Raw genomic sequence first — 17,011 nt, 5'->3', positions numbered from 1 at the left:
CCGGGCGCGATCTGGCTGGCGGGAGATGGGGCTGTCCCGGTTAGGAGCGGAGCGGCCGGGGAGAGCCATCGCCTCCAGCCCGCAGCGGCAAGGCGCAAACCCCGGGCAGCGGGTTCCGTAAACCCCGGCGTTCACCCGGGGCGCGACTGGCTGGTCCCTGATCTCCCTGCTGTCGTCCGAGCGCTGCCTTCTTAAAACCACGCCGCACATCGTGACAGTTTCAGAACAGAACAACCGATCGATGGAAAGCAAATATTTATGAGGGCAGAGTAAGCCGGAGCCTCTTTGTACTTTCCTACCATTCACTTAGGTCCCGAGAAAGACGAAAAAGACAGCACTGAATGAGTAAGAAAGGCCACCTCTTCCCTCATGTGGAAAATATTTGTATTGCATAGTTTCATGGTGTTCTGCGCAGCGTACCTATATATATAATAAAGTTTTAAATTGACTTTCTGTGTCCCAAAGAGAAAAATTAGTAAGTATAATAATCTCAAGAATGGCGAGTAAAGGTGTATCGGAGAGCGATTTAAAAACCACTAAATCTCTGCAAATGATAAACTTTGTATCTTAACTAGAAGATAATCTTGATGTAAAGAAGAACGCCATGGGAGCAACAACAACAAAAAGATTTATTCATGCTCCACTTGTTTGATTCAGAAGTCTTGATTTTGTAGCTCAGATTTCAGTAAAAACTATGATCATACTCATTTTGATAAAACTTTTAACTTCTGCTTGGGACCTTTAAATAGACTGTATCCCATTCTGGTTAGGGGTCAGGTAATTAGGATTCTGCAAACCCCAACATTGGTACTCACCTGGTGTTGTAGTTGGGGGCCTGATCCTCTGCGTAAGCAACTGGCTGTGGCTTCATTGCTTTCTGCGGAAGTATTGTATGCCACATCCGTTAAGGACGTATGTATCTTAATACATTAAAGATGTGTGCTTAGTCTTGAGTGTGTATTTAGGTGTTTGCAGAATCCGGACGAGGTTCAAACATGATACACAAGTATATAGTAAACTGTAATAGCCAGAAAATACAGAGTTTGTTAAAGAACTGATCTCAGCCAGTTGAGTATTGTAAAATTGCTCAGGCTTCTGAGTTGAGATAAGCAGGAACTCTTGAATACGCTAAGACTAGTGAAAAAGTCTCTGTTTTATGAAAGATTACAGGGAAGCCATTTGAAACATATAAAGAGACATATGTACACAACAATATATACTTTCCATAGGACTGTACATTCTCACTATCGTGATATTTTGCTAGTGCATAGGCATCTAAAAAGTGGAAGAAAAAAAAAGTGACGACTAATTTTCCAAGCTGACTGCAGAACAGTACAAAAGCAAACAGTGTAGATGAGGAAAAAATGCATATACTTTGTAAGCCCCTTCAGTTACACCAAACGAAAGCTAGCGTGGCTAATCTAGGCCATTACCTCTGCTGCTAGAAGCGTGCGTGTGCTGAGCAATGAGGGACGGATCCAGGAGGGGCCCTAGGTGTGGCTGTGCTCAGCTTCACCACACCTATCTGCAGGAGCCCTGACTCCGGGACTGGAATTAGGAACATCCAGTTCTTGCTCCTGGAGCTCCTTCTGGCCTTCCTTATCCAGAGAGTGCATCAGGTAAACCTTCCCAGGACTGGCTCCCATCGTTCCTAAGTCACATTCCCGCAGCGTCGATTTTCCACTCCTTTCTGCATTCTTTTGTATTGAAGGTAGCCCAGGGATGGGATGGAGAGGGGTTTTCCAACCCTTCTCACTGCCTGTAGCCCGAAGAGTGGCCCTGTGAGAGAGAAGGCTCTCCAGTGCATTCCTCTCCTCAGCAGCGTAGGCATCTCGCTCCTGTCATGCCAAGCAGCTTGAAATCCACCTCTAGACTCAACGCACTGCCCAGGAAACTTCGGTGCTTAATCTGGCATCGCAAATTCCTTTCTGGGGCTAGGCGCTGAATGCTTACGCTTGGCGCTGCCGAGTGGCAAACCTTTATGAAGGGAGCCCTAAGGTCTTTTGAGCTGCAAGGAGCTCAGAAGATAGGGTTGTGTTTTACTAACAGCTCTCACAGTGTGTGAAGGATCCCAAGGAAAACTATTGCAGCACCTGCTTATCACCCAACCGGAGCATTTTTGAACAAGTGTGTTTTTGCAGGAGTGCATTTTCACTGGAGCTGAAACGTTCTAGCGCTTGCTGATTTTTATAGGGGATTTATCTGAAAGGTTTCTCAGATCCTGGCTGTGATCATGTCATCGTAGGCTAGGTGTAGAGAGAGCAAAAGAGACAGCAGTGAGAAAGGAAAACCTGAGGTTGCCAAGCAGAATCATAGAATCACAGACTGGTTTGGGTTGGAAGGGACCTTAAAGACCATCTAGTTCCAACCCCCCTGCCATGGGCAGGGACACCTTCCACTAGAACTTGAACCAAGGTACATTTTGACAAAGACATTAGTAATGTGATGCTTTTTATTCCAGCACAGTGCAAGGGCACATTTTGAAATCTAAGAAATTGCCTTAAACAGAATTGTTATTTTCTGGCTATTGCTACTTTTTTATTACCTTATGTGGTGATGCTGTATAGAAGGTGTGTTACTAACATACTGATGGGCTCTGTACTAGGTAGGACCTGGTGCACTGTATGCTGCTGTCTCTAGGCAGTGAGACTAGTCTACTTAGCTCGCAGTTTTGCTTAATCCTTATGCTGCTAAACCTACAAAATTTTGTCTAACTGATTCAGATTCCCAATACCTTTATGTTTAGTCACAAATGCACGATTAGAAGTGCTTCTTATGGGAAGTGAGGTGATGTCCTTCCAAGACTTCTAAAAAAAGGTTGAACTGTTCAGAGAGCCCTTGGAAAACTCAGGTATAATCAGAAGTACACATCTTAGTGGCATTTCCAGCATCAGAGTGCACTGGCTTTCACCCAAGAAGCAGGAAACAGGACTCTAAGGACTTTCAGCTTGGAGAATACTGAACTTGCATTTTGGGCAAGTGTCCTGCCCAATGGCCTGAAGGGAAACATCTCCCATGCTGTTGGAATTGGGTCACTGCATAGTCAGGATCCCAAGAAAAGGGTCGGAGGAGGAGAAAGTGACTGTGGTCCTGGGTTCAGCATAAAAGTCTGAGTATTCATGTACGGCAGGGGATCTGCTCCCAGGGCACTCCTTACCATGTGGCTGTGGATCCGTCAGAGCAGGGAAGGGCTCCCTCATCCTGCAGAGTGCCTGCACCTGAATTGATATGCACTGGATCCTAAATCCTAGCTCTCTGCCTTTAAATGGGGAACCACAGCCCCTCCTGATCAGCTTTGCATGCCTTTCATGGAGACAGGCAGCCTTCTAGGAGTTTTGATGTTGTTTACATGGATAAAAAGCACATTTTACCTTAGCAGCAGCCTTTCCATTACCTTTAAGGATGAGGTGGAGTCCTAAAACCTCTGAGAAGGTATGAATGTTCCAAAGAGTGACTTGTAAAGAAGAAAAGAAAAAGATTTTTATATTTGCAAAGAGTGACTTGTAAAGAAGAAAAAGATTTTTATATTTACAGTAGGCATTTCATTGCCATTGTATTACAACTGGTTGGGGTATTTTTTGTTTGCATTAAAAGCTGCATTTACAAAAATTCCCTCCTCTTCCATTTTATTGAGGTAATGATTTAAGATACTTTTGAAGGGCTTAAAAAAACTTTTCCATTAGCAAGATCTACTTAGGGGAAACTTCAGTCACGGCATGGGAAATTTTGGCATCCTGCCACTGCAGAAACTAAGACAAACCATAAAATGTTCCTGTGGAAGTGGCTGAAAGGTGAAGAGTCAAGTCTCCAGCCGCAAATTCTTGTATTTCCAGGTTCATTACCTGTTCTGCCAATGTTGGATATTGGTGATTCTGGTTTTGAGGAATGACAGTGAATTTGGTGGTCCTTCTAACAAGTCACATAGACTGTGTTTCTAAATATTAAAAAGCAGTCTGTGTTAATCCAGAAAGGAAAAAAATACCCAACCATGTAGCTTGAGCTGCTTACTTTAAAAAATAGCTTTAATATGTATTTCTTTTCCCTTGGTCTTTCTTTACCATTTGTTTTTTCTAATTATAAGTTCAGGCTTTCTTTGACCAGGAAAAAAAATCTATAATGAAAGGAGAATTAACCAAGTAGGTATTATTAGATACAGAAACCTGAAATTGGGAAACAGGATGTGAACTGCTTGCACTAGTTTAACTGTTTCGACTACAGGTGTGATTTTTACTGAAATAGTTTTACTGAAATAGACGCCCGTTATTACCACACCCAGTGTTTCTGTGCAGCTCTCATTTAAAATAATTTAAATGCTTTTTAGTTAGGCAGGAATTGTGGGATCTTGTGGGTGTGGATAGTTTTCTATGTAATTATGTGGACCAAATATAGATAAGGAGGAGCCTGGAAAAGATTGGCATCACCAGGACCTGGAATGTGACCTTGGTTCATAAGGTTGATTGTTCCATTAGATTGGCCAGAGTAAGTTCCTTCAAAACTTTTCCCATTCATTACCAAGATTATCCTTAGAACAGTCAATTTATGCAAATAATGGGAATCTTTAAGTCAAACCTGCATGGCTTGGAGACTTTTAGTGGGCTAAGGAACCTTCAACCATTAAGTCCTCATTCAGAAACTTTTTATTCATTTTTTTCAGTACTCTGCACAGCTCTTGATGAGAGGCTCCTGACACTACTGCAGTTCCTATAATATAGAAGAATGAGCATAATAACACAAGCTGCAATTTATTGGCACTTTATGGAAAACATGATGGTTATTGTGAAATGAATTTGGAGGTTCTACTAAAATTGAATAATAATGTGTCTGTAAATGCTAGCTCATGGTAGCTGAGGAAGTGACCATGGGTGACTGGGTGCAGGTCACATGTGCTAGTTCCCCTCCCTCGCTTTGAGACTAAAAAACTTCTAAAAATGAAATGAATGTACTCCTTAAACTCACTTGTGAAGCTGCGCATGGAGGAAGGGGTGGTTGATAAGTTTGTTTTCTTCTCTCTCTAGATGTAATTTGCCCTAGAAAAGTGTTTGGGTTGTGTTTCTGGAGGATTCCACATTATGAAAATCCCCATGCTTTCACAAACAGAAACCTTGCACACAGTTGCTCCTAGCTATTAACTGGAATGTTTAGCTATTAAATTGACTCTCCACCAACTTGATTGCATTAACTACCCTAGCTGACAAATTTGCCTTGACCTGTTGGGGTGGTCCAGTTCAGTCTTTGCAAGGAAAATGAAATTGCCCTGCGATTGCTGTTTGATTACTATAGAAACTAAGATAACAGAATCCAGAATAATCTTTTGGGTTCTGTACAAATAACCATTTTACTTTCTTGTGTTTGAATTTCCTTTGAAGGCTTTCATCTCTATCACAAGTTGCCCTCAATAGTACCTGAAAGCTGTCTCCTCATTCTGGTTGGATTGCTTCTTGGAGGGATTATTTTTGGAGCAGAGGAGAAGTCCCCACCTGTAATGAACAGTGATGTTTTTTTCTTGTATCTCTTACCACCCATTGTACTCGATGCTGGATATTTTATGCCAACTCGTCTTTTCTTTGAGAACTTTGGTACCATATTCTGGTATGCCGTGGTGGGCACGCTCTGGAACGCCATCGGCATTGGAATTTCACTTTACGGAATTTGCCAGATCAGTGCGTTTGGTTTGACTGATATCACATTGCTGCAGAATTTGCTCTTTGGCAGCCTCATCTCAGCTGTGGATCCTGTGGCGGTATTGGCTGTTTTTGAAAACATTCATGTCAATGAGCAGCTTTACATCCTGGTGTTTGGAGAGTCTTTGCTGAATGATGCTATAACTGTGGTAAGTTACTTGATAAATGATTCGTTGATAAAAACGATAAATTTTGGCGTGCCACTCCATTATATCTCTTGGTATCTGGTTATTACAGTCTGCTAATAGATGGAAGTCAAGGAGTGATAATGTGTTGATGTAATTCTCTAAATGTTAGATTTAGAAACTACAGTAGTCTTACCACACCAGCATAATGTGTAATGGTAGTGTATTAGCTCGAGATTTTGCTACCTGGTGTCTTTAGTTTCTGTATCTTTGAATTCTGTTACTTCTGTAATCTGGAACTGGAGGTTTTCCTCATCTTCAGAAATGTTGTAGGACAGGAGAGGGAAAAGCACTGGTGCGGGGTGTCCCAGCACATTCACAGGGAGAATGGGCAAATCATTGAGAAGGCACAGGACCCAGTGGATGCTGGCCTTTTGCATGTGCCCGTCCAGCTGCAGCGGCACCAGGACCACCGATGTACTTCTCCCAGGCTACAGATGAGATAGGACAGCCATCTGGAGGCAGTAATTTCTAATCATTAACTAGCTGAACTGGTTTTGTGATGCACACCTGGGGACAGCAATCTGCAAATTCCGTTAACACCCCCAATGCCCCTTGTTTGTACCCGATGACACCACGTCTGGACACTACTCCCATTTATCCATGCCTTAATTGAAATCCTGCCGGTGCCAGCAATGTCCTAGCATGCTCTCTATTTTCTGAGACATGGAGGTTCAGTTTTTCATGTCAGAAGGATCAGAAAGATTCATGAGTTAGGTCTGCACCTTCCCTGTCTCTGTCACTGGCTTCTTATTCCTGTCCTATTTTATGCAGAATTGTCCTTCAGTTTTCCTCTTTTCTGGGACTTTGCCTTACCCGCTCAACATATGTATATCTCACCATTTAATTTGGGCCTTGGTACCAATAATTTCTTCTGTGTCTACGGAGTACTGTTCATTTTTTTTTTTTCACCTACACTTCATGCTTTGCCTGATTCTGTCGCTATCCAGCCAGCTGAATTTCATGCTCTCATATGGGCTTGCTTTTCTTAAAGCCTAGCTTTTCTCATTAGCTTACAGCTGAAACCGCTGACACTTTCATGTAAGTTTTCCTGAGGTAAAAAGGTCTCATATTAATGTAAACTAAACCCCTTTTTTTTTTTTGGGGGGTGTGTTTTTCTAACCAAAATCACTTTCTCCAATTGCAAAATCACCTTTCCACTGGAACAACAGTTAATCCAGCAAGATTTGGTAAGAAAACACTGCATCCTGATGATGGAAGTATTCGTGCGTGCCATTGTGCAGTGGCAAATTACTCCAACCTATCATTTTTACAGGTGCTGGCATGGCAACTTAATAACTGTGATGCATGGATTTCCTGTAGGCATCATTTTTGCCTTCTTTGGAGGGAGTCCTTCCTCACAGCATGCCTGTCCAGGTGCCCTAATGAAGAGAGAGGTATTCTGAGGAGTCCAGGATATGCACTGGCCATACATATATTCATGAGGGAGCGAAAGGAATTTAGAGTACCTTCCATCTTACTTCCCAGCTATCACTTAAAGGTAGCACTTGGCAGGAGATGAAGTGGTTTCCACATGCTAAGGATTGGTCTGCTAATGGATCCTTGTTATGATTTTGCACACCTGAAATCATGTGACTGTACTCAAAACGTGACCCAGGCCGTACCACAGATCCCCCGTGGGGTGTCCTTAGAGGACCTCACCTCCCCTGCCCACAGCGGTGGGTTACACTGCTATCTGCTCGAAGGAGACTGTGTTTTGTAAATACGATCTCTTCCTCTGTCCTTCTGGTGTCACCGGGAGAGCTGATAAAACCAGCTAGCAGGAAGATAAAACCAGGTGTTTTGTAAATACGATCTCTTCCTCTGTCCTGGTGTCACCCGGAGAGCTGATAAAACCAGCTAGCAGGAAGATAAAACCAGCTAGTAGGCAGAGCTCAGTCCCTGCCAGCTTTCAACTGCTGAAGCCCTGGAGTCTCACCAACCCTGGAAGGTACCTACGGTAGGATACAGGAACAAAGCAGGAGAGGAGCCGGAGGCAGGCTGGCCATCTGCAGAAGCTGCCTAATTCCTATGGCCACTGTAGTATCAAAAAATACAGGTGGGCAATACAGAACCATGTGGCTCTAGTTAACAGGCTATCTAAATACTTTAAGCCCTTCTTCCTGCTATCCCACTTGCACTGCCTGGCTGCTCCTAATAAAAGCTTTTGTTAGGATAGCAGTGCCATTATGCTTTCCCTTTTCAGAAAGTGTGCTACCACACCTTTGTTTTAGATACAAAGCAAGGTGTGCTTTCTCAGGAATCTCAGCTCTGTCATGTTTCTCAGGTGGTCTTTCATGCTTGATAGTTGTTGCGATATGCCTGTGCATTTGGATGGTCCTTTTCTTCCACTGATGGAATTTTGGAGCTTGGCAGTGGCTGAGAACAATGTTTGTCAGCTGGCTTCTTGTTGGTTCTTTACCAAAAGGACTGGGTCAGTGGTAACTAGCACAGTGATATTAAATGACAAGATCACAGTTGAAGTTGAGTTCAAATTCCAATTTGGAGATTAAAATCACAAAGAAGGAGACAGTGCCATTCTCATAATATTATTCCCATGTTAGAAAACATTACAGCAGTGCTCTGTGTTCCGCCTCTACTGAAAACATTATTTTAGAGTGCTTTAAAATAATTTCAGGATTAAAAACTAATAAGTGAGAGCTGATGCGAATAAGCCATTAGTGTCTAGGAAGAGCAGAGATACTCTGAAATAAGACTAAAATGTGATTGCTGACTAATATTCCTTGATGTAGCATTCAGCGAGTTCAGCTGAAGGTTACTGAGTAAAAGGAAATCTTGAACTTGAAAAAAACCCGTTCCCATACCAAACACACTACAGAATATGACCAGAGTTGATGTTAACTCACCTGAAACCTGAGAAAGAGCTGTAAAACTGAACTGCTGTAGAGTATAAGTGAAGTGAACCTGATTTTGACCTCACTTACAGCAATGTAAATAAAGAACAATAGGAACGAGATTAAATTCGTGTTCATGACATTCCATAGTCCTAGCTGCTGCTTCTACCGCGGCGGTCTGGTTTTGATCCGAGATACAAAGGAGAGCGTTGCTTTTCGTCTTTCAGATAATTTACAGCAACAGATTGAGATTTATGAGGGTGTCTGTATGTGGAAAAAACAGGCTCCATTCTGTTTACAGAGTGAATACTTGCCCATGAGGATGAGGTGATGTTAGGGAAAGGCTATTGCTTGAGTAGATCAGAATTAAATGGTTCTTTACAAGCAGTTCTCAGTGGCCTTATTTAGAGACTTGCCTTATATAGGTATGTGTATAGTTACTGTTTAAAATACAAAAAAGGCTATTTAAAACTCCAATTAAAGAAAATAATCATCTTTCCTAACACATATCAAGGGAATATTCTGCCAGGTCAAATTCTATAGATGTCTTGAAGAATAACACAACTCTGGGGTAGTCCCAAATTTGAAGAAGTGACTTGCAATGAGAGTGACCTCTCTCATTGCAAACAGCACAAATCAACAGTGCTTTTCCTTCATCCTGTGATTCATGGAGACTGTTGGGAGTCTGAACTGAGGAGTCCTTGTAAAGTGACCAACAAAGGCACACCTACTGTCAGTAAGCTTACTGTTGGTATACTGCTCTTCATGCAAATCCATGAGGTTGCAAATCAAAACAGGTTGAAAACCAATGGAACCTATTACATTACTTTCCTGTCCTGCACAGGACATAGTAACAAGGAACAGGGCAAAAAAGCTGGGAATCTGCCTCAGAGCAGCAAGATGAAGGGGTTTGCCCAAGTGGAAAAGGACGCTTGCCCCAGGTGGACATATCCTGAGGGCATCATTCCTATCAAATAAATAGTTCATGTTCCAGCTCTTGCCCTGCTTGTTGGTTTGTAATGAAGATTGGAAATCACTGGTGGCCAGGCTGGGTTTGATTTAACCTTCTTTTTTTCATGCTTGCTCTGGGATATATTTTTTCTTTTTCAGTTATTTCCTTTCAGTTAGCCCAAAGGACTCATAATAGGCTGTGCCTTTGCATTAGTCTATAGTGAGAACTTTTACTTCTGTAAGACTTACCAAATTTTGGCCAAGAAGAGCTGTACAACTTTCTGTCATGTACGAGAGAACAAAACTGTGAACATGACAAATCACTCCCAGTCACTGTTCAAACACCTACATTGTTGGCACAGTGCAAGTACTGATAAAACGTTCTCTCAAATACCATTTCTGATAGAGAAACCTGTTTGGTTTACTGAGAACTCTAGAAATAAAGTGGAGGTTCAGTTCCTGCAGACTGTCCAAGATGACTAGTCAGGTGTTTGCCATGACCAAGGGGGCTTAGCCTGTGAACCCACTTTTCATTTCTGGCTTAGATTCTTTACATGGTAGGAGTAGGTGCCTACGACTGAGCGTAGGTCTGTACAAGGGGATGTAGCCATCATGGTATCGCGTGGATGGAGGCATACGTGCAGCGCCAGACAAGGCTTAAATCTCCCAAGTAAGTCTGCAAATGGGAAGACCCTTTAAGGTTTCTTTAAGAGCAGCTGATTTCCTTGTTGTCTGTTTTGTAGTAACAAAAACGCTGGATATTACAGAAATGTGATGTTTACATTGTTCTGTTTCCTGTGTAAAAGAAAAAGGCTCTCTGGCTAAGAAAATATGATAATCCTATTGACCAGTTTATTTTGGACAATGGTTACAAACTCTTCGAAAATTAAACAAAGCAAGTACATGGTAACAGGTACCATGTATGTAATTTATTTAATGTATGTAATGTATTTACCATGTATTTAATGGGGATTAAATCCAAATCTCTAGAAATTAGATAAAGTTTGAGGTGGCTTTAAACCATTGGGTTCTTAAGGGTTAATCTGTCAGAGAAAGAGCACTCCATGGATGCCCGGTTTCTTGTAGTCCTTGGGGTGGTCACTGTCCGTCTCCTCTCCCCCTCCACCCCACGCCAGAAGGATTTGTGGTCTAATTCAGTACTGCAGCTCTTGGTGTCTTATGTAAATCAAACACATTTGAAAATAACTTGTTTTTTCATTGATTATAGAACTGTGGTTTTTTTCTCCTCCTTATTTCTTTGATTCTGGGGAAAATCTGAAATGGCCATTTGTGAAAAAATTAGAAGCTTTGCAAAGAAATTAATTTAAAGAAAGACTAGATAGGTCTGTGCTCCTGGCACAGACTCAGTGGCATGGGGTAAGAAACCAGTCCCATTTGCAAAAATGTGAATAATTATATTTACCCTTCTGTGTATATCTCCCTGATATTTATGGATGACAGGTAATATGCCAGAGACAAACAACAGCATGTCTCAAAAGTGAGTTCAAGGTAGATAGAGAAATTCAAAGTTCAGTGTTGAAGCAGAGAAATATAAATGACATGAAGGGAAGTTAAGAACAGTTCAGAAACATAATGTGCTTTTTTTTTCCTCATAGGTCCTGTACAATTTGTTCAAGTCTTTCTGCCAGATGCGCACAATTAAGGTTATTGACATATTCGCTGGGATTGCTAACTTCTTTATAGTGGGGATCGGTGGAGTATTGATTGGAATCCTTTTGGGATTTGTAGCAGCCTTTACCACCCGTTTCACCCATAAAATCCGAGTGATTGAGCCACTCTTTGTCTTCCTGTACAGTTACTTGTCATACATAACAGCTGAAATGTTTCATCTCTCGGGCATCATGGCGTAAGTACCCCAACCTTCAGTAATAATAGCACCCAGTAAGAATGCCGGAGGAAATTGCAGAGTGGACCAGATTTTGCAAACTTTGCCATATGGCACCGTTCCACTGTGCATGGCAGCGATGGTGGCTTGAGGATTTCCGGCCTCTCCCCTCCTGCTTCTTTCCATCCCTTTCTTTCGGCTTGCCACCACACCAGCTGTGTCACTAAAGCTGTTCGTGGCGTCACACCATAAACCATATCTTTGAAATGTACCAAGTTAAAAATAATCCCTTGTATTTTTGGTGGGTTTATTTTTAACCCAGATCAGTTTGGTGGCCTGTGTCCTCATGTGACCCTAAAACTAGTCATAAGGGCATGGCTAAGCAGTGGCCCAGAGTGATGTGGGGGCAGTGGTGATGGGGAGGGAGTGGGAGTGGTAGCCGGGAACTTCATGAAGTGGCTTCACTTCCGATGCCAGTAATTTGTGAAACTACGTCTTCGCTTAGTCACGTGAGCAGCCAGTAAGTACCATTCAATGAAGACAATGTATATATCATTAAGGCAAACTCCTGTTGCATTAAGAGCACAGTTAGGATTGGGTGAATGTAAAATTTGCAGTATCTAGTCCTGTGGATAGGTATTTGCAGTATCTAGTTTAGTATCTCGATACATGTGCCTGTGTGTTATAATGTTTATATTATGTATAAAATAATATTGTTCTTCCCAATTCCAACAGATAAAAATATTTTTACTCCTGGTTTTTCACTCCTGGGCTTCAGTAGAGACAGAGAACAGCCTCCTGCTTGATGCTGTTTATACTGTAACAACCTCAACTTTAGAAAGAGCCTTTATGACACTTGATAAACGGTTTGCTCTGGTTCCAAATATATTTTTAAAAGCCAACCTTCTTTAGTGACTTTTTATTGTTCTAGGGGCAAATATGAGTCATTCAGGTATTAGGAATATAGCTTTTTATGAAAGCTCAGTTGTTACTTCAGAGTATCAGTAATACTTGATAATACCTCATCTGATGATTATCTTTTAGGAAAGTGAAGATAGGTTTGATATCATAGCCGTGCCAGTATAAGGTTTTCCGGAGCTGGGGAGCAGTTTACATGGAAACTTACAGCTGATGAGTTCAGTAGCATAAAAATAGAAATATGCCATGAAACGGGAGAGGTTAGTACTTTAATATAAGTAAAGAGCTTAAGATTGCATGGGTTTCTTTCTCTGATATGGGCCTAAATAAAGCAACATATGCATCCACTTTGACCGAGTTCATAAACGTGCCATCTCTTGCCCTAGCTTCTATTCATAGTGTTTGTGTGGTTTCTAGTTTCCTCCACTTCTTAAGTCAAATGCCCTTGACATCCTATGATCAAATACTTAAAGGGCTTCTAAACCAAAGACGTGTGGCTGAACTGTACATGGAAAAAATTGTAGCAGTATGCATGAAAATACTAATTTGGACTGCAGCATCCAGGATGCTGCGGAAAGGGCACATTGGGTCTGCTGGTGGCTCAGCGGACCCACCACATGCCAGTGCCTGCCACCGGCAGCCCGGTGCTTCCCATGGCACTAATGACCTGTTCCTTTTCATTTGTAAGAGTGGTCCCTGCGTGGGTGCAAAACAGTGGGGGATGCATCAAGTATTTTTTCCCTCCAACGGTGCAACAGAAAATTAAAATGTCCTGTATGTGTTTTGACTAAACATATTTTGTACCAGCTAAGGGAGCTGCCTACGTCAGTAACACCCAGGGGGTGAGAGGGAAAGGCCCTGTAGCATCTCAGCTGTCATGAGATGTGAAGCATGCCCCCTCCCAGCACATCCCCTTGGAGTAAATCTATCCCGTGCTTTTCACACTTTGCTCGGCTTTGAGCTGCAGAGAGTACTTTGCTCTGTGTCACAGCGTGACATGCCCGGGTATTGAGTTTCCTGTTGTTTCCTGTGGCAAACGACTCACGGCAGGATTGCCTGGGTCTGACTTAGCAAAGCCAGCCCTCCTTTGAGCACGGAGTTGGACCAAATGACCTTGGAGTCTCCCTTACAGCCCAGCTTGTTTGTTCGTTATATGCTTCTGTGGCCATTTATAGTTCAGCCTATAGGGAATAATTGCCCAATCTCCCATTTTTCACTCGTATCCACTTGAGTCTGTTAAACTATTGATTCCCACTTCCTTCATAACCGAGTTCTGAAAGATACTCAGTGAGACCTTGTGGTTACGTGCTGTACCATAGTTTAGGCGGAGGACGCGCAGGAACGCACAGCGTTATCAAATAAGGTACATACACAGAGTGCCTCATTTCTATGTGAGCAACAATTCACTGGCAGAGGAGTAGAGGGGAATGAAAGATGCTTGTCCCGCTTCTGGTAAGTCTGTGTACTCGTCCTGGGGACAAATGATTCTTGAAACATCTGTCTACAACCCCTGCAGCAGGTTAGCCAGCTGGAACAGCGAAGGGGCTGAACCACGTCCTGGTGAGCTGCAGTGAGAAAGTCCCCTCCAGAGAGGGAAGAGCTTTTGCTGTAATTAGAGCCGGGCTTGAATCAGTAGCACTGCTGTAAAACACATAGATGTGAATCTGAACTTTATTTGCTTGGTTCCATTCTAATTATAATGCTACATTTTCTGCTCACTAATTTCTCATAAAGGCTGTGAAGCAGAAGAACTATTAATATATGTTTCTTTTTTTTTGCAACAGTGAATTAGCAGGCTGAAGAACACACATTGAGACTACTGTAAATTTAATAGGTCAAGGAAACTTGAGGATTGAACCCAGTGGCCTAGTTTATTGCAGTCATGACAGAAACCGTACTGTTTGTACAGGAGGACTTTTATTCTACAGAAGCACAGAAGGTTTCAGGTTAATTGCAATTAACTGTTTTTTCCCTCCCCTTCTTGACCAAGGCAACTCAGGTCACAGAAGTGGAAGCTAGAATTAATATGTGTGGATGAGAAATGTAAACTAAAACACATGTAAGCCTTTGCTTACATTATGGTGACAGTAAAGATTTAGTTTGGGAAGAACATACTATAATAATGTACATAAAATCTCACATTTTTGGAGAAATTGATTTTATATTAAATTCTAACACTATATTGCCCTATCCTTTTCAAATTAGGGAGGCTTGAACAGGTTTTTTTCTAAGGTAGATAAGTACTCTGAATAGATACCAGATTCATCAAGTGAGCAGTGATTAGCTGTGCAGTATTACCTGAAGAGTAACAAAGAGCACTATTTGTTATACTGGTGAACCAACTCATCAGCTAGTTGACACTAATTGAATGAATGCAAAATGTGGCTGAAAATAACATATATATATATATATATATATGTGTCGTCCCTTTAAATTCTAGTGGTTAAGCATGGTAGTGTTTTAAGTTACAGCTTGCAAAGATCCTGATTAATCTGGTGGCAGATTCCTATCAGTCTACTATTTACAGTGTCTCCATTACCTCAGGATCCAAAAACAGTGTCCAGAGCAAGTTTCCCCACTCCCCCAGCAGCAGGGCTTTCCTAAATGACTGCAGTCATGAAAACTATTTATTTTAAGAGGGTAATAAATAGTACCGAGTATTTTGTTGGGTCTTTGAGGCAGATCTGACAGCCCTAATGCATTGAGCAGTAAGCTGCAGCTTTGAAACAGCCGTGGGTCTGGCAATGGCTGTTTTGCAGCCTGCCTACGGTGTTCTGGCTGTATTGCATTTGCTGCCCCTGCACTTGCCAACTACACTGTGTGTGCAGTGTGCTGGGAGTAGCCGGGATGCATTGGACATGTTATACTTGTACAGATGAGCTCTGCACGCACAGGAGAGCTGTCATGACCCGTGACATAACCTGAAATGTTTGTAGGTCTGCCAGTGCAGCCTGTGGGTTGTGAAGAGCTCGTTTGCCGCTGGATATGAGAGGTCTGGAGGGTGAAAGTGCAAAGTAGATCTGATACCCTTTTGCACATAGGTTGGTCAACAGAATTCTGTGTAAAGTGAAGGACCCCGGGGATGTTTGACAGCTTCCAGGCTTTGGTGTATGTCACGGCCAAGTCATCACTCCTTGTCAGGACAGAATCTTTGTAGGGGCCTGGTCATCTCACACTTTTTTCCCGAGATATGCAGGCACATATGTTTTGTGGAATCTATGGCAAGTCTCCAGCCTGGGTAGCTGTAAATCAGAACAAGGAGGAGAGCTGTGAGGAGCATTGGTGGTCTGTCTGCATTGGCTAAAATGCAGGACCTCTGTTGTCCCAACCACATGCTCAAACTAGAAATGTTACTGAAACCCCTGAGTGTTGCAGGGAGGAAGCTTGCATGCTCATGGAGTTTGCATAATTTCTTCCACAGTGGATCCCATGTAGCCATGATGAGCTCTGCTTCCCAGACAGCGTGGTACTCTTGGGCCACTGAGGATCTTTCTGCTCAAGTTTATGGTGAAATCAGGTCACAGTGAGGAGAGAGCTGACAATTATGTCACTACCAAATGTAGGTGGGAGTCTGGGATAGTTTTAGTCAAGCTTTCCTTCTTCTTAGTCTTGGAGTGTGCTTAGGGTTGGAGCTAGTTGTTGCCATTTTATTTTGTGTGAACTAGATCCACCTCTCTTATCACCAAGTGTAGGTGGATGAAAATGCAGGGTGAAGGCCAGTTTAGGTGCACTGTTCTGCTAGCAAACCCTCCCCAATACCTGCCCCATTGGCCTTCAGACCCTCTTCCCTGGGTTTTATTCACCCCAATTTGCCTTCAGGTTCTGTGCCACTTGACAGAGGTCAGTAAAGTACACTGTGCCCCCTTCCAGTGCATGTGTTGGTGAGGTCAGAGATCTACAGCTATGTTTCAGTTGTTGGCCACTGTCCTCTGCAGTAGGCCATGTTGGCTCCATGGCAGAGGAGAAAAATTCTGGACAAAACTAACTTTAATTAATTAGGAGAAACATGTTCAGAGTCTGCCAGGGGCTAGAACCTAGGAATGTGTGTTCATAATGTCAGTGAGCTGTTTCTGAGCTTTCCCTCAGCCTGCCTTTCCATTTACACTCACATTCAGGGACATTTGGGTTGTTCAGAGATGAGGTTCTTGGCTTAGAGGTAAGACATGCTCAGCAGATTTTCTGCAGTGGGATGTCCATGAGAGGTGAGAGTGTCATCTTCAGCTTTTTCCAAAGAGAGATTGGCAATCCTACCGTCCTCTTCCATGAGAGAGAGCAGTGTGAAGATTTCAGTAGGAAGAGATCTCCTCTGTGATGGCAAATAACTATAACTAAAAACCTGGTGGAACCGGGATAAATAACCATAGGACAAGTCCTCGTGGGCTGTATTCAGAAAGGCAGCATAAGCAGACATCTCTCTCTCTTAGGTTAGGCTTAGTATACATGGTTTGATTGAGAACCCATACGTGCGTGTTTGTAACGTTTTTAACTGGGAAATCAGAGAAGGCATTTTTGCCCTAAATAATAGAACCAGGAGTGACAGCTATTTTATAACACATCTTCCTGACCCTGATAATT

General features: G+C 42.6%; 1 protein-coding gene across 1 annotated transcript in view; it reads left to right on the top strand.

Annotated features, from left to right (window-relative positions):
* Nucleotides 1-25: 25 nt before the first annotated feature.
* LOC104508408 (sodium/hydrogen exchanger 2-like) overlaps nt 26-17,011 on the top strand; it is a gene marked incomplete at its 3' end in the record, with an annotated part of 18,112 nt that continues 1,126 nt past the window's right edge. The window contains exons 1-3 of the mRNA XM_010150030.1: nt 26-92; nt 5,367-5,830; nt 11,289-11,539. Coding sequence (XP_010148332.1) covers nt 26-92; nt 5,367-5,830; nt 11,289-11,539 — 782 coding nt within the window. The remainder of the gene's footprint in view (nt 93-5,366; nt 5,831-11,288; nt 11,540-17,011) is intronic.

The sequence above is a fragment of the Eurypyga helias genome, unplaced genomic scaffold, assembly GCF_000690775.1.
Source record: "Eurypyga helias isolate BGI_N326 unplaced genomic scaffold, ASM69077v1 scaffold32220, whole genome shotgun sequence".
Lineage (NCBI taxonomy): Eukaryota > Metazoa > Chordata > Aves > Eurypygiformes > Eurypygidae > Eurypyga > Eurypyga helias.
Note: the sequence above shows the minus strand (reverse complement) of the source record. Positions and strands in the feature narration are given on the sequence as shown.